The 24,091-nt window shown below is 36.3% G+C and overlaps 2 protein-coding genes across 2 annotated transcripts; both read right to left on the bottom strand.

Moving 5' to 3' along the window:
- Positions 1-232: 232 nt before the first annotated feature.
- Positions 233-9,736, bottom strand: sb:cb288. Its single transcript, XM_048210423.1, has 5 exons — positions 9,515-9,736; positions 7,310-7,358; positions 7,156-7,224; positions 2,502-2,586; positions 233-1,428 (listed from the first exon to the last, which is right to left on the bottom strand). The coding sequence occupies exons 1-5, from the start codon at positions 9,581-9,583 to the stop codon at positions 1,407-1,409; spliced, it is 294 nt and encodes a 97-aa protein (XP_048066380.1). The 5' UTR covers positions 9,584-9,736; the 3' UTR covers positions 233-1,406.
- A 6,062-nt stretch (positions 9,737-15,798) lies between these two features.
- gck (glucokinase (hexokinase 4)) lies at positions 15,799-23,282 on the bottom strand. Its single transcript, XM_048210889.1, has 10 exons — positions 23,124-23,282; positions 22,793-22,955; positions 21,688-21,842; positions 21,463-21,582; positions 20,965-21,060; positions 20,683-20,782; positions 20,287-20,470; positions 17,548-17,703; positions 16,685-16,918; positions 15,799-16,515 (listed from the first exon to the last, which is right to left on the bottom strand). The coding sequence occupies exons 1-10, from the start codon at positions 23,268-23,270 to the stop codon at positions 16,368-16,370; spliced, it is 1,503 nt and encodes a 500-aa protein (XP_048066846.1). The 5' UTR covers positions 23,271-23,282; the 3' UTR covers positions 15,799-16,367.
- Positions 23,283-24,091: the final 809 nt, after the last annotated feature.

Genomic DNA, 24,091 nt, shown 5'->3' with positions numbered 1-24,091 from the left:
CACTGTAACACTGCCTTCTCACATGAATACTAGATTATCTAGCAAGTATTAAAATGTTGAAGTCTTTCATTAAATAAAGCAATAATTCCCATGAAGCCATGGTTTACAGTGAATTTAGAATGTTGTTAGGCACAACGTGGAGTGGTTAGTCCATAAAAATAATTATTTGGTGTAGGTTTGTAGACTAATTTACAACGGCGACTCAACCGATCAGAATGAAGTACCAGAATTATCCATTTTATAAACGTCTTTTAATGTGATTGTACAAAGTCATCATATATCAAAGTTCACATTTACAGGTACATATCAATCATAACATTCTATATTAAACATTTGTGCAGTGAAAAATTAGTCTTATACAGCCACACTGAGTCTAAATTATACTGCATCGACTAGAAGGAATTTAACACATTCTAATCCAAAATAAAAGGCAAAATCAAACCTTAATGAAAACCACTGTAATTAATGACAATAAAATAAAATACATAACAACTGTAAATACAGCAACTGTGCAAACAAAGCACCTGCAATAAAAATGTGCAATCTGCAACTCCCTATTCTTATGTTCATACACACAAACTCGCACGTACCCAGACTTTAACCCAGAAATGTGCTGCTCTCTGGCCAATACTGCTGCATAAGGGAAATCTCTCTCACTCACACACACACACACACACGCACTCATTCACTGGTGCAGAGTTCACTATGGTCAAAGGGGATATTTGGAAGAAAAAAAAGGGCTTAGTCTCCCAACATTTATTATATCTTCCATGTATTAATTAGCATAGCTATCAGCAATAAAATAAACGTCCTAAACATGTAAGTCTATAAAGATAAAGCTGTAAAGACTGAAAGACTTTATGGGATATGGTGATTTCCTTGTTTCATCAAGTGAAAAAACATAGAGCCCACTGCCATCTAGTGGACATTTGACATGTTGTGCCATGGCATCGCTACACCTACATTATGCTCTCTGGAAATATCTTATACTCAAGTAAACTATTCATATACCACAAGAGCTGTTATTTTCTATATACACACAAAATTATTCAGTTTTATGACTGAATTCCACATTATCAAGACAATTTTCCAAAATGTAACCCCCTGTCCAATTGGATAATGTCTGGTGATCAGCCAAACAGATCGATGAAGAACCTGATGGATGATTTATGAAAGACAGCAGACATTGATCTGATGATGACTAAGTAGAACTGTAAAACAGAAGCATCTACTTCCCTCAAAATGTTCCCAAAATTAGTGTGCGTTAAGACATAAACACAGTTCATAAGGGTGCTGATACATAGCAGGAGAAGATCTGACCCAAGATCAGTAACTCGGAATCTCTGGTAGACCGGAGGACGTCTCGTCCAGAGGTCAGCACGTAAGAGATCTCTGTTCACGAGCCTTCAAACTTTTCTTTTTTTCCTCCTAACAGACATTGAGACAAAACAAACATCTTATATAAACATTATCTTATTTGTATTTACAGTGGATCCAAACTTGCTTTAGTTTAATACAATTCTTTTTTTTTTTTCTTTTTTAAAATGATAAAATGATAAATGAAAAGTTGAACTGAAAATTATAATGAATTTCATAATGTCATAAATTTTGATTTGTCCCCCTTTTTTAATGAGAACACAGTTTTTGAATGAATTTGTCAAATTCATTTTATGTTATAATGTTTATTTGTTTCACTTTTGAACCCCACAAATTGCAAAACAAAAAACTAAATAAAATGCTAAACAAAATGCAACAAACACAGCATTGCACTTGCACCTTGTGAAGGGTTTGTTTGGTTCATTCCTTTTTCGTTTGCAAAAAATATGTAAACAATATGCAAAACAAAGCAAAAAAGTAAAATGCTAAACAAAAACAAAACGCTAAAAAAAGTTCAACTAAAAAAAAACAAATTAAAACAAAAAGTAAAAAGCTAAACAAAAAGCAAAAAAACAAAACAGCATTTTACTTGCACCTTGTGTAAGGTTTGTTTGATTCATACCTTTTCGTTGCAAAACAATATGCAAATGCTAAACAAGAAGCAACAAAAACACAAAACAAAAGTAAAATGCTAAACAAAATGCAACAAAACAAAAAGTAAAATGCTAAACAAAACACATCAAAACAGCACTGCACTTGCACCTTGTGAAGGGTTTGTTTGGTTCATTCATTTTTTGGTTGCAAACAATATGCAAAACAAAACAAAAAAGTAAAATGTTAAACAAAACGAAACAAAAACAAAAAGCTAAACAAAGTTCAACTAAACAAAAACAAATTAAAATAAAAAGTAAAAAGCTAAACAAAAAACAAAACAGCATTTCACTTGTACCTCGTGTAAGGTTTGTCTGATTCATACCTTTTCGTTGCAAAACAATATGAAACAATATGCAAAACAAAACAAAAGTAAAATGCTTAAAATGCAACAAAACACACACAAAAAAAAAAAAAAAAAAAAACACACAGCATTGCACTTGCACCTTGTGAAAGGTTTGTCTGGTTCATACCTTTTTGGTTGTGTAACCATGCATTTCCAAAGAACAGCATAGAGGGCTAACAGAAAGCCTATGAACACTGCTGCAGCAATCGCACCTGCAAACACACCAAACACCTGTTACACCGCTGTCTGTATTCTTGAAAACATTTGTCTAAAGAGGCACATAATATGTATCTTCTATGCAGAGATAATATAACACTGATACACAGCGTGACAGAATGAGAGGTCGCAGTTTCATTGTCTGCAGTCCAAAATCAATGGTCTTTCTAGTGAAAAATGCAACTTGTACACGTTGGTACTGTTAGTAAAAAATCACATAGTTAGTTTATGAAACATCACAGCTGCTTTATATACTGATCTTGGGCCTGTAAATGGTCAAAGGTCTCACTAAATGGGAAAGAACAATCAGTTAGTGTTTTTTAATTTCAAAATCAAGACATATGAAGACATAAATACTGTGTGAGAGAAGAGGAAGCGGGGGGGGGGAGGAAAATTCCAGTGATGACATGGAAACCTGTTCGAGCCTGTGAGCGGAGAAGCTAAAAAAGGAAAATCAGCCCTGAGCAATGATTTAACACTCCATATTCACTTTCTACCCAACACCCTAATTTTTAAATTTGAAAAGTATTTCTTGAAAACAAAGAAAATCTATTTTTATAATATATATATTATAATATATCTTGACTTTTTTTTTTCCAGGCAGTGTATAACTACATATGTTGTTACTCTACTAGGTCACCAGCCCCATTGACACCAGCTGGTAAACAGAAGACTCAAAAGTCATATTAGTTCTGAGAAAAGCCCTGGGCAACATTTCTTTCCAGCTTGTTTGTATTAATATATTTTATGTAATGCAATGAAATATAGAAATGTTTAAAGGGATAGTTCACCCAAAAATGAAAATTTGATGTTTATCTGCTTACCCCCAGCACATCCAAGATGTAGGTCACTTTTTTTCTTCAGTAGAACACAAATGATGATTTTTAACTCCAACCGCTGCCATCTGTCAGTCAAATAATGGGAGTGGATGGGGACTTCTGCTATAAGAGTAAATAAAACTTGCATAGTCAAATCCAAATTAAACCCTGCGGCTCGTGACGACACAGTGATGTCCTAAGACACAAAACGATCGGTTTGTGCGAGAAACCGAACAGTATTTATATCATTTTTTACCTCTAATACACCACTATGTCCAACAGTGTTCAGCAATCGCTTAGTGATGTCTGATCGCGCTCTGACAACGGAAGTGATGTCTAGCGCTCATTAAAGTATATGCGCAAGACATCACTGCTGTTGTCAGAGCGCAATCAGACATCACTAAGCGAGTGCTGAACGCAGTTGGACATAGTGGTGTATTAGAGGTAAAAAATGATATAAATACTGTTCGGTTTCTCGCACAAACCGATCGTTTCGTGTCTTAGGACATCAATGTGTCGTCACGATCCGCAGAGTTTAATTTGGATTTGTTTAAGCAAGTTTTATTTACTCTTATAGCAGAAGTCCCCATCCACTCCCATTATTTGAGTGACAGATGGCAGCGGTTGGAGTTAAAAATCATCATTTGTGTTCTACTGAAGAAAAAAAGTCACCTACATCTTGGATGCGCTGGGGGTAAGCAGATAAACATTAAATTTTCATTTTTGGGTGAACTATCCCTTTAAGTCAAAATTAGGAGTCCAAATACTTTTTGGGCCACCCTATGTGTAATCAATGAATGATATTTTCATAAACATTTTGCAAACAAATGAGGTTATATCCTAATGTTCGAATGATCAGCTTAACCTCTGAAAATCTGCGCTTGTCCAGAAATTCCAAGTGCTCAGTATGCATTTAGTATGATGTTTTTGAGAACTCATTGAGTTTGATATTTCTACACTAAAATAACCGCTTGTTATATCTTCCAGGCAAAAGGTCATACAAGTTGTGAAATCAAATAATTAATTTCATACTTGATTTCCACTATTCTCAGAACATACTGAGAAAAACAAAAACGTCATCTACAGGAAAAACAGCACTTAGAAAGGCGAGATCGCAGGTAAATCATGTTCACAAAGTTTTCGTTTTGACAGGACTTGTTTTGGAAGCATAAGTCATATGATATTCACACACAAAACACAGTTCTGTCATGACAACTCTCGGAGTGTTTGGCATGGTAATGGATATGACAGTGTTGATATGTTTGGTCTTGGTGGAATAGATCTGCTACGCTGCTGCTGCTTTTATTCCTGCTGCTGATGATGATTATTGCTGCTGCGGAGCAAGTACGGGATTTGGTACTGCCAATACACACGTGACACACTGCTGTGAGCAAGTAAGACATGCTGCTGCTGTACAATATAGCATACATTAATTACCCGTAGCAGATCTATACAGGTGGAGCTGGGGAAGGTGGAGGGTTTCTGAAACACGCTGCACTGCTAAGGCACATGCTACTCATGTATTTGAAGATTGAGCATGCAAGCTCAATGGCTACTAATACAGCAGGAACCAATCATCTGTGTCCTATAGATAATGATCTGATTATGAGCAGTTTGAGTTAAAGGACCTGTTAGCCTCCCCATTAGAGTTTCATGCCACAAATTTGTATTTTTAAGTCATAAAAAACAGAGTTTCATCAGACTGATTAATGTCTAATTTATAAGAAAGACATTACAAAATTCATAAATGTAGTACTTAAATTTGAAAACAAATAGGTAATGAACAAGGGAGGACTGATGAGAATTGGCTGAAGACTGACTGAATGAGAGTAAGGAAAACAACATCCATAAAAGAGGAAAGACAGGTCAGATCACTGACAGGTGAAGGAATTTCAACTGGACAAGATTTCAGCATGTCGTTTCTGTATGGTGCTCAGCCATACCATTCACATGTTGTGGTTCATCTCAGAGCTGGCTAGTTTGGTTCATAGCATAAAACGTTTCATTAAGCATTTTTGAAATGCCAAGGGAGAAAATGAATGGAGCAAACAAATCAAAGGGTTAGTTCACAAAACAGAAAAGGACTGAAAACTCTCAGATTTCATTAAAAATATCTTAATGTGTCCTGAATTAAAAGGAATACATAAGCGTCATCACATTTCTCCTACACTGGCCTCCCTTCACTGGCTTCCAGGCGTTTTAGGATTGATTTTTAAAGTTTTAGTGTTTCTTTATAAATCCCTAAATGGTCTAGCCCCGATCTTCCTTTCTGACCATACAACAGAGGTGTAAAGAGTATCTAAAAACCATACTTGAGTAAAAGTACTGATACCTTGCATCGAAAATGACTCCACTACAAGTTACAAGTAACCAATTCCAATGTGACTTGAGTTAAAGTCTTAAAGTATCTGATTTTAACAGTACTTAAGTATGAATGTGGGCTCAGAGATGCACTAATCCTGAGAGACTGCCAGTGAAAATAAGAAACAATTGATTTGTAAGATGAGAAATCAAGTTTATTTTCTAAAATCAAAATAAAACTGAACACCTCAATATTGCAATAAATCAAGGTTGACTCAACAACCTTTTAAACGTCTACAAACTCTCAAGTCTCAGTCTCAAGTCTCTCAAGTGGCCATAAGTAAACCAATATCCTTCAAAACGGTCTTGTCAATATAGTGGATAAATAAAACAATGTTAAGTAAAATTAAATAGTCAAAGTCTACTGTATGTGCTGGTTTGAGCCTCATCACCAGCTGCAGTCATTTCCTCATCTAATAAATCAAACACCTGCGATCAGAAACTACCTGCTAATGCACTCACATTCACATAAAGTAGCCTTGTTGACAAGTTTTGGGGGAGTAAAGGCAAAATGCACAAGATATAGTACCTTCAATGCCCTTAGATGGCAATATCGCTTCTTTATATCAGAAACAAACTGCTGCAGAAAAAGTTAGGTGCCATGAAAAATGTAATTTGTAATTGCATTACTCATCACAAATGTAGTGGAGTAAAAAAGTACATTTACTTGCTCAAAAACGTAGTCAAGTAAAGAGTAAAAGTTGCCAATATCTTTGATAACCAGTACAACTACAAAGTAGTCAAAAAGATACTTAAGTACAGTAACTAATTACATTTACTCAAGTACTTTACACCTCTGCCATACAACCATATGTCCCATCGAGGTCCCTTAGGTCGGCAGACTACACGCTCCAGGCTGTACCTAGAGCAAGGCTGAAGCATAGGGGAGACCGGGACTTTCCAGTTGCTGGCCCTAAACTATGGAATAATTTAGCATTGTCGGTGAGGCTGGCCCCAACACTGTCTGCTTTTAAATCTAGTCTTAAAACATACTTTTATTCTGTGGCATTTAATTCAGTTTGAGAGCTGTATATTTTGTTTTTGTCTCTTAGTTGTTTATTTTATGAAATACACTTGACTTTGACAGTCTTCAGTGTAACAATATCCTTTAGAAATGCTGATTTGATGCTCAAGAAACATTTCTTCTGATTTTCAAGGTTGAAAAAAGTGTGCCGCTTAATATTTTTGTTGAAACATTGATATTTTTTTCCTAGGACTTTTTTCAATGTATCAAAAAAAAAGAACAGCATTCATTTAAAATGGATTTTATTGTAACATGAAAAATGTCTTTTGATCAATTTGATGCATCCTTGCAGAATGTAGCTGAAAAGGCGGTCACTTTTGCACTCTATTGTGACCGAAGAAAATCAGAGAGTGAAACTGTACCTGGTATGATTCCACTCTCTCTGTTCATGGGGGTCTCAGCAAGAGGGGGTGGACTGGCAGTTACTGAGCCTTTAGAGACAATGAAGATTATGTTAAAGCATGAATGTACTAACCATCATTAGCATGATCCAACTAAGCCTGTTTAATGTATTACCATTTCTATCAGACTTGGATGGGAGCCATGAAGACACTGGGGAAACTATCTGGAGAGAGAAAACAGCAGGTAATTCAGTGAGAAAATAATGGGTGGGGCTTGATTTTATCTTTCAAGAATCGACTGAATTGGGAAAAGTGGTGTTAAATACCATAATAGAAGAGGGAGGGGTTAAATAAATAAGCATAAGGTGACATTACTTTGTTTTGACACCTATATGTGGATGCAGCAAGTTTTCAGATAAAGATGTCATTGTCTATATTACCTACTCACAAGTATATTTCTCAGCCATAATTAATTTATGCTGTAAGAGAAAGTGTCTTGTATAAGTGTGTAGTATCATGTGATTCCACAATGGCAGCTCTCATAAGAGGGGACTTGCCCTATGTAGAATAAAACAGCTTTTTCTAGGCCACTGCTATAGCTTCATCATATACAATTGTACATAATTTTAAACATATTTGTCAAAAGTAACTACAGAGCCTATCCAAGCAATGACGTGTGCTTAAAGATGCAATATGTAAGATTTTTGCAGTAAAATATCCAAAAACCACTAGACCAGTGTTATATATTTTGTTCACTTGAGTACTTACAATATCCCAAATGTTTCCAACTATTTGTAAATCGTGAGAAAATTGCAATTTTAACCAAGGCTCCGGGACGTGTGAGGAGTCGCCTTTCAATTATGTCATACACGCGTTACTCTCAGGTTCCGGTTTTATTTAGTAGAAACCATGGAAACACCAAAGACGCTTTAATATATTAAATGTTTTATTAGACAAGGGAACAACTGTTTTGATATATTTATAGACAGAAAACAAATTGTTGTTATATAGCTCAACACGTTTAGTCTTATTGTTTAAATCGAATTTTCTTGATTTTTTTTGCGAGTACCATGCTTTACTAGCCTGAGAGAAAAACACTATTTTGTCAAGTAGCTAACATAGCATAATCAGATGCAGCTTTATTTTTAGTAACAGTAATACAGAATTTTCTCCATCATACAATACGTTTTAAAATTAAATGCAAGCTATTTATCAACACAAGCCATCCAATATTTAATATGATATTCTAAAATCGATCTATCTTACTGCAGTGTGCAACAGTGTCTCACAGCAGCCGCCGAGCGAACGCACAGAGTAACGTTATAACATAATTTTCAACACTCTCAAATGTATCTAATATGATAAACAGAGCTGCGTTACCTCAAACTCACGACCGGAAAAGCGGAAGCGGCGCCGGCGACTGTGGCATAATAAAAGTTCCGCTGCTCGTGAGGCATGTGTTGCGCAATCGCTTCAGCGGCCTCGTTCACCTCCCACAACCCTCTGCTTCATACTACAGTAACGTTAATAATCGCATCCATGAACATGATTTCTTCCCGACTCCAATCCCTATTCTTTTGCACCATCCGCTGAGGTGGAGACCACATGTCCCAAGATTCCAATCTCAAACTTGGCATCATCAAGCTACGCCTTTGTTTTGAATAGGCTTCTAGCGACCTCTAGCAGACAAAATTATTACATACTGCACCTTTAAAGTCAGCATGAAACAGAAGTTAGGATAGTCTTTTCTTCCCTATTGCAACATATCCGAGTGAAACAGCTTTTCGAACAAGAAAAAAAATGTAGGGTGTGACTTGATTTTGTCCATCAGGAATTGATTTGATTGTCATTTGCTATTAAAAAAAAAAAAGGTACACAGACAAATTACTTATAATAAATACTGCAAAATTACAAAAAAGAGAAGATTTTTCCATTTTGATTTCATGGTGACTTTAAGGGACAAGGGGAAAGGGGGCATGTCCCAGCACTGTTTAACAAAGATAAGAACTATGCCATGACTGAAAGTTTCCAAAACATGCTGGAAGACAGGAAATGAGAGAGAGAGAGAGGGAGCAAGAGAGACTTACTGTTTCCCAAGAAGTAGTCTTGCACCTCAAAACAACAGTTGATCTGTGCTGTAAATGCAGACAGTCTCTGCCTTGCAAAATGTAACATTTTTATTTCACTGAAAACTAACATAAAACACAAAGTGCTATTCTGATACACTGACCTATTTTGTAGGCTGTATTTGCAATAAAACAGTAGCCTATACTTTCCTGATCTTAAAAAGCCTTTAAAACAGGTGGAGCATTTATAACAGAGGTACTGCAGAAGAGAGTTTAGTATTGCATAGCATTGTTTCTCATGCGTTTGCTTGTACCTGTGTGAGATTGTGTTCCTGTGGTTCTTCATGAAGAGAGCTGTTGTTGTTTCTCACTTTCGTCCACATGTTTCAGGGTGTGTTTGTGTGTCTTCCTGTGATCATCACGAGGCGTGCAGTGTGAAGAAGAGAGCGATTGAGACTCAAACAAAACAATGTAAAATCCCCCTTAGTTTGCTCTTAAAGTGGCCGGGGTATGTTATTCTAGTGGGCGGGGCAACAATCCGCCTCTACAGTTAAACTTTTCTAGTGTCCACCTTATTTTGCAACGCGAAGCGATTATCTGAGACTTCAGATTCATCACTGTAGGCAACTAAAACAATAACAAATTGCAGTAAACTGTAAGACTGTTTGCTCTACAAACCAGTGTGTTTATGATTACGATAATATTTTTTTATACAGATAAAATAACTGGAAGCGAATGACACCGGAAGCCTCGCACATTCAAGTTACAAATGGCCGAACCCGCTGTTACTTTGAAAAATATGGTGGTTTTTTTTCATAATGCTTTTCAGAATATGTTGACACTGACAGATGTAAGCTGTAGAGAAATAGGCTAAATAAATACATTTGATAAACGAATATGTGGAACAAAAACGACATTTGAAATGTGTGAGAAAGATTTTCCTGCAATAGCGGTCTGTTCATCATTATAAATCAATCTTGTGGTTTTCTTATGACTTTTTTAAACTTGTTTTGGGCTTGACAGACATCTCTGAACTAATTGAGCTGCATGAAAAGTCTTCATTTCCTCTTTTGTGTTCTAAAGAATGACATGAGGGTGAGTAAATAATGGCAGACTTTTCATTTTGGGTGGAATATTCCCTAAAGCACTGTAAATACAATTATAATAGTTTATATTGTGTTACACTGCCATCTAGTAGCAGGAACCCTCTGTTGCATATTGTTGTACTTAGCTCTAATAATAATAATAAAACAATAGTCATTACTAACATTAAATGCTACAGTTATTTGCAAAATATTGATATAGCCTATTAAATAAATATATTTGCTATAAATAATTTATGATAGATTACAAAGCCATTTGATGTACAGAGGCATATTACATTTTGTTTCATTTTATATAGGCTATTATAATGTGAGAGGGACAATGAAACAATTACCTGAAATTTAGCTTACATTTTTGTTTAATACTTTTTCCCCATAATAGTTTGAGATCAAACAATAATTAACCCCCTTCAGTATGATCATGAACCCCCTGTTGAAGTCTTTTGGGTTTTTGTTTGTTTGTTTGGTTTTTCTTGACACTATAACATCATTTTGATTCTGCAATTTGATACAAAAATGATTCATAGGGACATCAAACAAATTATTATGACACACTGTCTGCACCATCATGCAGAGGGTGATTTATTTTTGCAAGTGGCCCATTACATCAATTTACTTCATAATCACAGTTCTGCTTTTGATGGTCTGACATCAGAGAAAAGCAGAAATGGAAGAGCGAGCAACGGCCCATGGCCACAGGCTTTCACTTTCAGTGGTGTAATCATGCACAAATAGCAATATATGTAAAGTCAAAATTACCGGTTCTCCCTGCTAAAGATTGCATTTTGCATTGCTAAATGAAGAGCAGCTTGCCTGCACTTGTATGTCTTGGGCAACAAGCATGTTAACATGGAAGCTTCTTTTTCCATTTGTTCAGATGTTAAACAATCATAAAAATGAAAGAAGGGTTTAAAGCTCACACAGAGTAATGTTAGCACAGTGAGTTGGTCAGTGTATGGGCCAGAGAAATGTTTCTGAATGGGTTGATATATTTTAAAATCTGAAACAACTAATTTGAAGCTTGAACAGGCGTCCATCAATCACATCTATTGATTGTGTCCCTTCTCTAGCAAAAGAAGTGCAGTGGAATAGTGTTTTTTTGTTTTGTTTTGTTTTTTTGTTTTTTTTTTTCACGGCTGATATGATTTTCATAATATAGTTCTGTCTTTTCAGCAGTAGATGACAACCTAGAATAAAATTAAATTATTTAGCTTCACTTGTTCCAAAACGTCTTAAGTTATTACAACACATTCACAAGATGTGAAGCAATACCACCAACAACACTGCCTTTGTCTCATTGCTTGCTTTATCTTTTGGTAGGTCATAGCCACATCCTCTATGAGCAGTTGCCTGCTGTGACCACAAAAGCAAGCCTACCATCTTATACATATTTCAATATTATAAAAAGATTGTTACTTGAGAAACACAGTTGTGTAAGACAAGATTTTGTCAAACTTGAATTTTTTTTAAGCAAATACTTATTTATTGTTTTAGGCATAAAATGTAAACAAAATTATATTAACATTTAAACAAGAACAATAAATCATAATTTATACATATTTGGCCCATTTGACCCTTGGCACTGTATGAAAACAAATATTTACATGTAAGAAGCACCAGGTGGCAGTAACGCATCACTTCTCATGTCATCCACCTGGATGTTCAAAACTTTTATCAAACTTTTTATGCTGCTTTTATGACAGTGTAACGTGTTTGATTTGTTTTGGTTTAGTTTAGTTTAGTTTTAACTGTTTCCTGTTCTGGTTTGCCTGTGTTCATTGTTCCCTTTGCTAACTAGTTTCTATGGTTCTAAATTAGTAAACACTTGTTTCTTCTCCTGTTAATGTCTGTGTATTTAAACACAGTTCTCTCTGTCCATGGTTCAATGTCATCAGTGTTTAACATGGTTGAGTTTGATTATTCTCCTGTGTTTTTATGCTGTTTCTAAAGAATATTATTAAAGACTGTTGTTTGATTATTTCCTTCATCGTGCACATCATATAGCCACAATGATTTGTGACATAACACGGAGCCCTCAATACGAGTAAAGTATTAAAAATATAGACTTGCCGGCCGTTCAGCTACTCTGCCTCGAGCAGAAGGACCGTTCACTGGAAGACCACACTAAGGACTTTTTAGATCTGGTGTGCCTAACCCAATATCTTGACCACTTTCTCTGTGTTTTTTTACGACTAAGGCACGCCTACCAGTGAATGGTCCTCTAGGAGGCAGTCACCAGCCCCACTCCAGCCCCAGAGCCCAGCCAGCCACCTCCCCCACTCTGCACGGAGCGAACGCCTGAGCCCAAAGCAGACGGAGCTGCAGCTGGCCTCTGCAGAACTTTATTATGAATTGGAAGAGGATCCTCTGCTGGTTCCCTTCATCTCCTCTTTTGTCTACTCCAATATGCTGCATGGATGCGCCTCGGATCATCCGGTCACCACCTTTGCCTAGTCTATAGGATCCCCTGGCTCCGCCTCCAGCCACCAAGCCCATCACTCCACCTCGGCTTGTCAACCAGTCGGCTTCGTCTTGGCTCCTCCCTCTGCTACACTGGGACATCATCCTTATGGCTCCACCAGGCTCCCTCGGCCCTTCGGCTCCACCTTGGTCAGATGTTGCTCTGCCTGCGCCACAGACTTACAGGCCTTCAGATACAGTGCTCAGCGTAAATGTGTACACCCCTTTGAAAAGTAACATTTTAAACAATATCTCAATGAACACAAAAACAATTTCCAAAATGTTGACAAGACTAAGTTTGATATAATATCTATTTAACTTATAACTTGAAAGTATGGTTAATGATATAACTTAGATTACACATTTTTAGGTTTTACTCAAATTAGGGTGATGCAAAAATGAGTACACTCCACAACGAAAACTACTACATCTAGTACTTTGTATGGCCTCCATGATTTTTAATTACAGCACCAAGTCTTCTAGGCATGGAATGAACAAGTTGGTGACATTTTGTAACATCTATCTTTTTCCATTCTTCAAGAATGACCTCTTTTAGAGACCGGATGCTGGATGGAGAGTGATGCCTCTTCAGAATTCCCCATATGTGTTCAATTGGGTTCAGATCAGGAGCCACTGAATCACTTTCACCCTGTTCTTCTTCAGAAATCCAACAGTGGCCTTAGATGTGTGTTTAGGATCATTGTCATGTTGGAAAAGTGCACAACGACCAAGGGCACGAAGTGATGGTAGCATCTTCTCTTTCAGTATAGAGCAGTACATCTGTAAATTCATGATGCCATCAATGAAATGCAGCTCCCCGACACCAGCAGCACTCATGCATCCCCACATAAGGACACTGACACCACCATGTTTCACTGTAGGCACCATGCATGTTTCTTTGTATTCCTCACCTTTGTGACGCCATACAGTTTTGAAGCCATCAGTTCCAACAACATTTATCTTGGTCTCATCACTCCAGAGTATAGAGTCCCAGTAGTCTTCATCTTTGTCAGCATGGGCCCTGGCAAACTCTAGGCATGCTTTTTTGTGCCTGGGCTTTAGGAGAGGCTTCTTTCGTGGACGGCACCCATGCATGCCATTCCTTTGCAGTGTACGCCGTATTGTGTCACAGGAAATAGTCACCCCAGTTTGGCTTTCTACTTCTTTAGATAACTGCAGTGAACTTGCATGCCAATTTTCTTTAACCCTTCTCATCAGAAGACGCTCCTGTCGAGTTGTTAATTTACGTGGACGACCTGGACATCTCTGTGAGATGGTTGCATTTCTTTTTTAAATTTTTGTACCACTTTTGCTACATATTCTGACTGATAAAGTAAAGCTTTGCTGATCTTCTTGTAGCCTTCACCTTTCTGATGTAAAGAAATTATTTTCTTTCTCAGGTCTTGTGACATGTCTCTTCCATGTGGTGCCATTGCTGACAGCATGAAATGGGAAGGGGTTTTAACACCCTTTTATAGTCAACTGTCTGCTGGACACCTGTAGAATGAATAATTAGACTCACTTGTGGTTGAATTCTTGTTAAATTAGACATTTGTTGTCTAAAATTTAGCTTTGCTCCAGAGACTTTCAGTGGGGTGTACTCATTTTTATATCACCCTAATTTGAGTAAAACTGAAAATTTTGTTCTCTAAATATATTATTAACCTTACTTTCATGTTATAAGTTAAACAGATGTTATATAAAACTTAGTCTTGTCAGCATTTTGGAAATTGTTTTTGTGTTCATTGAGATGTTGTTTAAAATGTTACTTTTCAAAGGGGGTGTACTATTTACGCTGAGCACTGTATACGCTTTGTCTCCATTGGCTCCATCAAGCTCGGCCTTCCCTCTGGCTCCTCTTGGTCCTCAATCACACCAGCTGTGCCTCAGTCAACTGGCACCCTAGCTCCACCTCGGACGCTCGGCACTACAACTTCACCTAGGTCTCCAGAGCCATCGGTGTCGCTTGGTCCCAACGGCTCTTCGACTCCGCTTGGGTCTCCACCTCCATCAGCTCCATCTCCATTAAAGAGGTTAAACCTGCCAAGTTTCCACCATGGCTCCTCACTCCACCAACTCCTCTGCCTTGGTACTGGCTCCTCCCACCATCATCGCCACCTTGGTTTCTCCCACCTTCATCATACTGTTTGTCACCCTTCATCAGCCCATCATCCTCCACCAGAGCCCCCTCCCTCTCTCTTTGGTTGGACTTTGTTACGGCTCGGGGATGCGCCATCTGGGAGGGGGGACTAATGTTCTGTTTTGGTTTAGTTTTCACTGTTTCCTGTTTTGGTTTGCCTGTTTTCATTGTTCCCTTTGCTCATTGGTTTCCATGGTTCTAAATGAGTAAACACCTGTTTCGGTTCCTGTTAATTATACAGTCTGTGTATTTAAACCCTGTGTTCTTCTGTTATTTCTAAATAGTGTTATTAAAGACAGTTGCTAGATTATCTCCTTCGTCTTGAGCATCATTACAGCCACAGCAATGTGTGACAGACAGCAGTTTTATCAAACACAATCGGCCAGCAGATGTTATGATTAGTGTAACTTAATTAACTATTTTTAAATAGTTAACAAATATGGCTTGCCTTATAAGGGGTGAAAGTTTCCCTATGGTAGTTTTTACACCTCCACAACACTTACCTAAACATTTGTCACTGAAAAAGTTTCTTGATCCATAATGTGATTGATAAAAACTAATTTAATCTTATATATATATATTTAATTAAACCTTGTGAGAATCACTGAAATTATCTCATGAAGACACAGAAGTACATTTTATTTTAATCCAAAGGCCCCTTCATATTATAATTTTTCAACAAAAATGTATTGCTCCATCAATGACAAGAGATACATTTAATTTTCACACACTCAAGATGGGGCTTTAAGATTGTTGTACCCTATAAAGGGCTGGACCGGGCTGTATAATTGTTTTCACTGAGATAAATATTTTCATTTATTTTTGTCTTTGAGTGTAATGTTCATGTAAGCTTCAGTGGGATTACAGACCCTTTAAAAAAACGACAATTCGAGTGTATGAGTCAATAGTACAGCAACTTTATTTACAATAATTAATAATTTTCACATGTACAGAGTATATTCAAGTCCTTCATTAAATAATTTAACAGTTTTGATTACAACTGAATATAAACATAATTTAAAAGTTAATAAATAAAACAAGCAATAAACAGTGCACAATTACCTTGCTGAACCTGAACAGTTCATTTATATACAATCACATCTAGTTCCCTCCACTTCTCTACTAACCTCCAAACAGCCATGAAGGTGCAAGTATATGTAACATTACCTGAATGTGCTCAGGACAATAGCAATAATAAATGATATATGTTGTGTCTAAAAGCACATTAAACTGGAAATATCTGACTTAAAATGATACATAGCCTATGTTAAATATTTCAGTGGCCTGTATGCATGTGGTTAATAGATGTTGCCAAACAACCCTGTAGCCGCCCACAAACGCAATGCAATGTTCAAAAGAAGAAAAGCACTTTCACCATAAGGAAGGCTTTCCAAGACCGCTCTAACATTGTGGGTCAGTGGTGATTCTACAGTTCCAGCTCACAAAGATGATTCATGTGGTTTATCATGGTGTCAGCATGCAGGCGGCCATCTTGCACGCCACAGCAGAAATGAGAGCCGCACCCCGACCGCTCCCTTCTTCTGATTGGATGAAGGTAATTTCGCAGTGAGGAGTCATTTCCCACACAAGCTTATGGAACCTCTCCTTGAAACTGAATGAGAGAATTTGAAGGTCAAAGCAGGAAACACATTTTAATTGTGTTTATATCACATTGTGTTATATACCTTGCTCATCTATCAAACACTATCTTCTGTTTCCTCTTAATTTACCCCCTCATTTCTCTTTGTTTGCCTTGCCTCTCTCTCCTCTTGTATACTCACCGAGGGTGTAGTTTGTAGACAGAGCCATCGACTCCCACAGTGATCTTCAGTTCCTCTTGACAACGGCGCTCCCTCATTTGGTTGATGACGCCAGCGAGTCCAGCCCCGCACATGTGAGCGGCTCGCGTAGACACACTCTCACATGCCAGACGCACAATGTCACAGTCCAGCTCGGACGGCAAGATTCCCAGTGAACTTAAGATGTTATAGATCTGCTTTCTGTCCCCTGTGTCACTGAAATAAAGAAAAAAAAAAGCATTTGTTTTAAGGTACAAACATAAGTTTTTATATAAATTCTCTTATCTTTGCACACATACTTAATACACAGCAAAATCCCCAGAGTTAAATCAACTCTGCTCAGATTGCATATGGTCCCTCTCTATATAGTGTTGAAGTAACACTGAAGTAGAGTTTAAGTTAAAGAGATTAATTAAGTTATGATTGAGCATTAGTGATAAACACCTGCTGTTAACAAGCATAATCACTTAAGAGAAACACAATAACTACAAATGACTTCCAGCTACAGCCTTAGATGAAATCAACTGAAGATAAAAGACATTAAATCTCTCAAGATCTGAAGATCTTAACTTTAACTCTGCTTCAGTGTTATTTAACTCTATGTAGAGAGGGACCATATGTTCTCTGAGCAGAGTTGATTTAACTCTGGGGATTTTGCTGTTTATGATCTTTTCATTTTCTTTCACATTTCCCCATGTGAAAGAGAAGTATCTTTTACCAGTTATAATAAATTTGTATACTTAAGTGTGAACTTAATATCATTTTGTTTCTCAGCTAAATGTATCTTGATTAGGGAATGTTTAAATATAAAAATCTCTCTTTTATAATCAGCAATTTAGTCCTACCTCTCAATCTGGGAGACAAAGCGAGTTTCAAAAGCTCCACGTGTTTTCAGCAGGTCTGAGGCTTCGCCGTTAAACAGCAGATCTTCATTCACCAGTTTTAGCAGCACAAGACGCACAAGCTCCCCCATATACTTCCCACCAATCAGCTTCTCATACCTAGAGTCGTGAGAGAAGAATATGTACATATTAGATTAAAGTCTTTCTTGACCAATATCAATATAAAGTGGCTCAATTTCAGCAGCAAAAAGAAAAACATGAATGATAGTTGAAGCCTGAGGATAATTATGAAATACAAATGGCCTAAAGTGACATGGACAGAGGAGCGGCCCATTGAGCTCTTCTGTATCTTCTAGCATACACTGTAAATACCCATTAAGCAGGCAGCTTCACTAATGATCTCCTTTCCTGGCCATTAATCCAGCCGTGTGTATTCCAGCACTGACGTGGCTACCATCAGTATCTCCACATGTACAGAAAAACAACCCTGGTCACCTGGAGACCACATAAGAGCTCCAGGCTGCTGATCTAACTAACCTCCTCTTGAACTTGGAAGCATGTAAGGACATCTGCGTTTCAGATTCAGCCACTGATCAAACTGCTGCTCAAAAAGTGTGTCTACTCTATGATATTTGAGGAAATTTTGCATGTATCTTTAAATATAAAAGAGTTGTTTGATAGATATGTGAAATCATAACATAGACTGATGTCTTGTCAAAATATCATGCATTAAATATTTCTTTCATAGATTGGTCGAAATAACATGTTCCTGTGATTGTTTTAGATCAAAATTGCATCAGAATATCCTAAAATATCAAACAAAGCAATCTATTTTTGTGAAAACTATTTTAAAGTATGTTTAAATGAAACTTAATTGTTAGTTGTGCTCTGAACTTAAAGACGTTTTAGTTTACTGAAGTTAGAGTGGGATCCAAAAATCTGAGATCACTAAAATGCTTCTATTTTATCATTATATCATGTTCTAAAGAGCAGCTTGTGCTTCAATGGAAGATTTGTTTTAAATATTTACCTAAAAAAAAAAGTGCTAGTGTATATAGCACTAAAAGTGGTTCTTGGCTCGTAATCATAGGGGAACCACTTTTGGTGTTATGTAGAACCATATCTTTAAAGGTGCTCCACAGCACCTTTGTCAAATGGTGCTATGTAGAACCCATAAGTGCCATATCGCATTTTATTTCTTCAACAAAAATGGTGCTAAACAGCACCAACAGTGGTTCTTTGGCTCTTAAAGAACCTTTAAAAGAGCTTAACAGGTGCTGTATACAGTGGCGGTGCTATATAGCACCTTAACCACCCCAAAGAACCACTGAAGAACCGCTGAAGAACCATACATGGGCTTAACCGGTTCTGTATATGGTAGCGGTGCTATATAGCACCTCAGTCATCCCAAAGAACCAGTGAAGAACCACCGAAGCACCAAGATTTGGTTCTATACAGCACTTAAAGTGGTTCCCCTATGATTACAAGCCAAAGAACCTATTAGTACTATATAGAACCTTTTATTTTTTAAGATTATAGTTACTTAAAACTTAAAAAAAAACATAGAACTTTGTTTATTTCCAGATTTAAATAGGACTTTGAATCCCAGATTATCAAAGTGGTTTCAGTGGCTTCTATTTTACATATTTATAAATTTTTATGACATATTATATCATTATATCATGTTCTAAAGAGCATCTTCTGCTTCAAATTGTTCAGAAATGTTTTAGGAAATATTTTACCTCATAACTTTGTTTTTATTTATATATATATATATATATATATATATATATATATATATAAATTGTAAAATTTTGCTTATTTCAAGATTTTTAATATGAATCCCAGAATATCAAAGTGCTCTCAGTGACTTTTATTTTACATTTTTATAATAGAGTAAAAAAAAAAATTACATCATTATCTCATGTTCTAAAGAACATTTTGTGCTTCAATGAAATCAACCAATAGTGCAGAAATATTAAAGAAATTTTAAGAAATATTTAATTTAGAAGAATATCAAAGTGCTCTCAGTGGCTAGTACAGAAATATTTAAGAATTTATTTAAAGATTTAAATATGAATTTAAACCCCAAATTATCAAAGTGCTCTCAGTGGCTTCTATTTTACATTTTTATAGTTTATTATTTTCAATGATATATTATCATTATATCATGTTCAACAGAACATATTGTGCTTCAAAGGAAATAAGAAATAGTACAGAAATATTAAAGGAATTCTAAGAAATATTTAATTTAGAAGAAATTTATTTCCAGATTTAAATATGAATTTAAGCCCCAAATTATCAAAGTGCTCTCAGTGGCTTCTATTTTACATTTTTATAGTTTATTATTTTCAATGATATATTATCATTATATCATGTTCAAAAGAAGATATTGTGCTTCAAAGGAAATAAGAAATAGTACAGAAATATTTAAGAATTTATTTCCAGATTTAAATATGAATTTAAACCCCAAATTATCAAAGTGCTCTCAGTGGCTTCTATTTTACAGTTTTACATTTATAATATAGTAAATTGTTTATGACATATTATGTCATTATATCATGTTCTAAAGAACATCTTGTGCTTCAATGGAAGCAATAAATAGTGCATAAATATTTAAGAAATATTTCTTATTAATTTACCTCATGACCTTCCTTTCTTTTTATTTATTTGTTTTAAAATAACTTAGTTAATTTCTAGATTTCAATATGAATTTGACCAGAACTGTTCAAGATCACTCACAGCTGATGTCCAGGGTTTAGTGACGTCTCATCAACAACACGATCGTATTCCAGGCGGAAGTCCTCCAGTTCACCGTTGTCCCCAAACGCTCCCCACTCCGTGTTCACACACATCCTCCCCTCCTCTCCTTCAACCAGCTCCACCTTACGCATCTCCTCCATATAACACGCATTACACCCTGTACCTGAGAAAAGATGAAAAAATGAAAGAGAAATAGAGAGAGAGAGTGAGAGAGACAACAAAAACATTCAACTAAAAGCTTCAGGCATATTGCTTTATAGCCATGATGTTTCTTACTGAATGGTTGATAAAATATTCCATCTTCCTGTTATAAAGTTTATGTCCGAGCTCTAATTATATTTACATGGGTCTAAGTGTGTGCGGTCACCCTCTTACCTACTATCATGCCAACTTCACAGCTGCGGTCTTCATAGTAGCATGAGATCATGGTGGCTACTGTGTCATTCACCATGGCAACCACATCCATTTCAAAGTCCTAAAAAAAGAATTATTCAATCGCTTTTATAGGACAGCCGTTTAAACCTTTTATTATAAGCTTTTAAGATGTATAATGTACTTTTAGTTTGAAAGCAGCTTTCCATTACCAGTTAGACAAGATCCCAGAACAGAATTTGTGCTTGAAATTTTTAGTACGAAAGGTAACTCATGCATACTAACCCCTCTCCTTTTAATGGCATCTCTCAGAAGACCCACGACGTTATTGCCTTCAGCGCCAGAGGCCTTGAAGCCTTTAGTCCAGTTAAGCAGAATGCCCTATCACAATTTAAACATAAAACAATCTGTTAGACAACACTGAAAAAAATATGACCCACATCTGCCACAGCATCAATGTGACCATTAAACCTTAAAGTCACCATGAAATCAAAATGGACGATTCATGAATATAATTCATGCGCAGTTTAATTAAAATAACTCCCCTCCCTCATCTATCTCTTCTCTGATGACGTGTTCATCAGCTCGAGGGCGGGGCAGCCTGTCACTCACATGACATCATAGCAATAGCAAACCACAACCATCCAATCAGTTCCCAATGGACAAAATCAAGCCCTGCCCTTCTTGTTCGAGAAGCCATTTCACGTTGCAAAAAAGACTATTGCAACTCCAATTTCATGCTGACTTTAAGTGGCCCATGTTTACTTGAATGCAAACACTAACCTTATCCAAATCTTCATGACGGACTGGAAAAGAGAAGGTGAATCCCAGTGGAAGCTTCTTATGTTTCAGATTATGTTTGTCCAGGAAGTCAGATATGCACCCGGCAATGTAGTCAAACAACTATATGGAGAGAAAAGGGGGTACAATGAGATGGAGAAGACTAGAATATGTGCATGTATATATTGCATATAGGCTACATAATGTTTGACCTTTTTAATATCTCACCATTTCAGCTGTGCCGGTCATTGCGTCTTCAGGGATGGAGTACATGTGATGCTTCGTCTCCACCTTCCAGCCTCGCTCTTCATCCTCACCCACTTTCACCAGCATCACTCGGAAGTTCGTCCCTCCAAGATCCAGTGCCAGGAAATCACCCACCTCTGAGATGAGTCACATGAATCAACATCAGCATACGAATAAACATCAGGTTCCAGGAAGAGACAACCTATTTAGACTTTTTGTCAATGTACCCATTCTGTTATTACATAAACTAACCTGCAATAATTAAACACATAGCAAATTGCAATTTATTTACTTTATGCACCTTACAGGGATAGTTCACCCAAAAATGAAAGTTCTGTGATCATTTGTTCATCCTTATGTGGCCCAAACCTATATATTGATGGGCCCCATTGACTTCCGTAGTACTTTTTTATTATTCCTTACAATGGAAGTCAATGGGGCCCTCAACTGTTTGGTTACCAATAATAAAGAAATTCATACAGGTTTGGAATAACTTGAGGATGAGTAAATGATGACAGAATTTTTTTTTTTTGGGTGAACTATCCCTTTAAAGGGATAGTTCACCAAAAAAAAAAAATTCTGTCATCATTTACTCATCCTTCATGTCCAAACCTAAATATCTGCATAACCAAAAGAAGATGTTTTGAAAAATGTCTGCTTTTTGTCAAAGTCAATGGGGTCCAATGTTTATTTGGCTTTCATTTTGGACAAAAAAAAAAGATTTGGAAATGAGGACGAGTAAATGATGACAGAATTAATAGATGACAAACTGTCCCTTTACAGATGAATATGTGCTGGATAACAGCATCAGATGCAACATAAAAAAAAAAAAAATCACATAAAATATGAAAATCCCAAACAAAACTTTTTTTTATTTTAATTATATTGATAAAATATATATTTTTAAATACAGTAGTCAACATTTGAAGTGGATCAAAACCTTTCATCAAAGTTGTCCTAAAACCTAAAACCTTTTTTGATCCACTTCAAATGTTGACTACTATATTAAATTATAAAATGCAGCATATAAAGCACTTTTTCATTTTTATTTAAGTATTTTGTATTTTCCCAGTATGAGAAATCTTACCAGATCCTTCAGGAGTGGAGCGCACATAAGTGGGCAGCATTTTGACGCTGGCTTCATCGTGGGTCTCCACACGCAGTCCTCTCTCCATCTCTCTCCGCATTCTCCTCATCACTTCCTCTAGCTCTTCTTTACTCAGCAGAAACTCAGACAGAATTTGGTCCACCTGTAGAATATGTCAGAAAGAGATTCAAATAATAAACATTTGATTAAGATGCAATCACAGTGTTGCCAATGCACCAAAATTACCAAAAAAATTATGTATAATGATTCCCATTATATGGGCACCCTTAAAGTCAGTAGATATAACTAATTGAATTGCTTTGTCTCTTACCACGAGAAGTTTCTCCAGTACTGACTCAAAGTCACTCGGTATCCTCTGTCTATGAGCTAAGGTAAGGCACGGCATCTTTGCAAGTCTTTCCAAACAAGTGTATGATGAGCGTTGATTAGCTAAAGTTTGAATGTGTGTGAGGTGCATGGAGATGCTCAGCTGTTTTTATGCTCCAGTGAAGGAGGTGGAGAGGTGTGGTCAAAGAGATCATTGCCCTCTGTGTACACACACACACACCCCCACACTCCTGATCAAACACACACATACACATTTAATCTCACCCATCACTTTGGTAACCAGCTGTCAAGGCCATTGAGTGTGATCACGCGCTTCACAGTGAACATGACCTGACCTTTGCCTCCCTGAGAAATTCAACTTGTGATTGACACAATTAATGTGATGTCTACAATTTAAATAATATAACATAAAAATGATGATATTATATTAATATTTATTATTTTATTATAATTTTCTGTATTGTTTTTTTTTCAGGGGTATGAGAGACAATCAAAGAAAATGATATACTGGAATGCAAAGCAGGCTTGTGGGTTTCTTCTTTGTATGTGTGATATAACAGATGTTTGTGCTTGCTACTAATATTTTGTCTTATTATATTATATTATATTATATTATATTATATATATATATTATATTATATTATATTATATTATATTATATATATATTATATATATTATATTATATTATATTATATTATATTATATTATATTATATTATTTTGATTTATCATATGTGTACTTTCAGGAATTTGATGGGTTATTTTATGGCATTTAGGTTCAATTCAAAATTAGCTACTGAACTTAAACCCTTGCTAAATATAGATGACTTAGTTTGCAAAGGGCAAACATTTTTCCTGAAATAGCTCTGCAGGAATGTGATGTGGCCGAAAGTCCAAAATCTAAAAGTTTATTGTACTCTGATGAGTTACCTAAGTGGTCAGACAGGTAAG

This window comes from Megalobrama amblycephala, linkage group LG12 (genome assembly GCF_018812025.1).
Source record: "Megalobrama amblycephala isolate DHTTF-2021 linkage group LG12, ASM1881202v1, whole genome shotgun sequence".
Lineage (NCBI taxonomy): Eukaryota > Metazoa > Chordata > Actinopteri > Cypriniformes > Xenocyprididae > Megalobrama > Megalobrama amblycephala.
Note: the sequence above shows the minus strand (reverse complement) of the source record. Positions and strands in the feature narration are given on the sequence as shown.

Bases quoted from the DNA above. Each gene is read 5' to 3' on its own strand.
- sb:cb288 (XM_048210423.1), bottom strand. From the start codon at position 9,583: ATGTGGACGAAAGTGAGAAACAACAACAGCTCTCTTCATGAAGAACCA. The intron at 7,359-9,514 runs GTACAAGCAAAC...TTCTCTCTCCAG, and splicing joins AGGAACACAATCTCACACAG to ATAGTTTCCCCAGTGTCTTC. The intron at 2,587-7,155 runs GTACAGTTTCAC...GTGTGTTTGCAG, and splicing joins AGAGAGTGGAATCATACCAG to GTGCGATTGCTGCAGCAGTG.
- gck (XM_048210889.1), bottom strand. From the start codon at position 23,270: ATGCACCTCACACACATTCAAACTTTAGCTAATCAACGCTCATCATAC. The intron at 21,843-22,792 runs GTAAGATTTCTC...GACTCATCTCAG, and splicing joins CTCCACTCCTGAAGGATCTG to AGGTGGGTGATTTCCTGGCA. The intron at 21,583-21,687 runs GTGAGATATTAA...CTCTCCATATAG, and splicing joins TGACCGGCACAGCTGAAATG to TTGTTTGACTACATTGCCGG.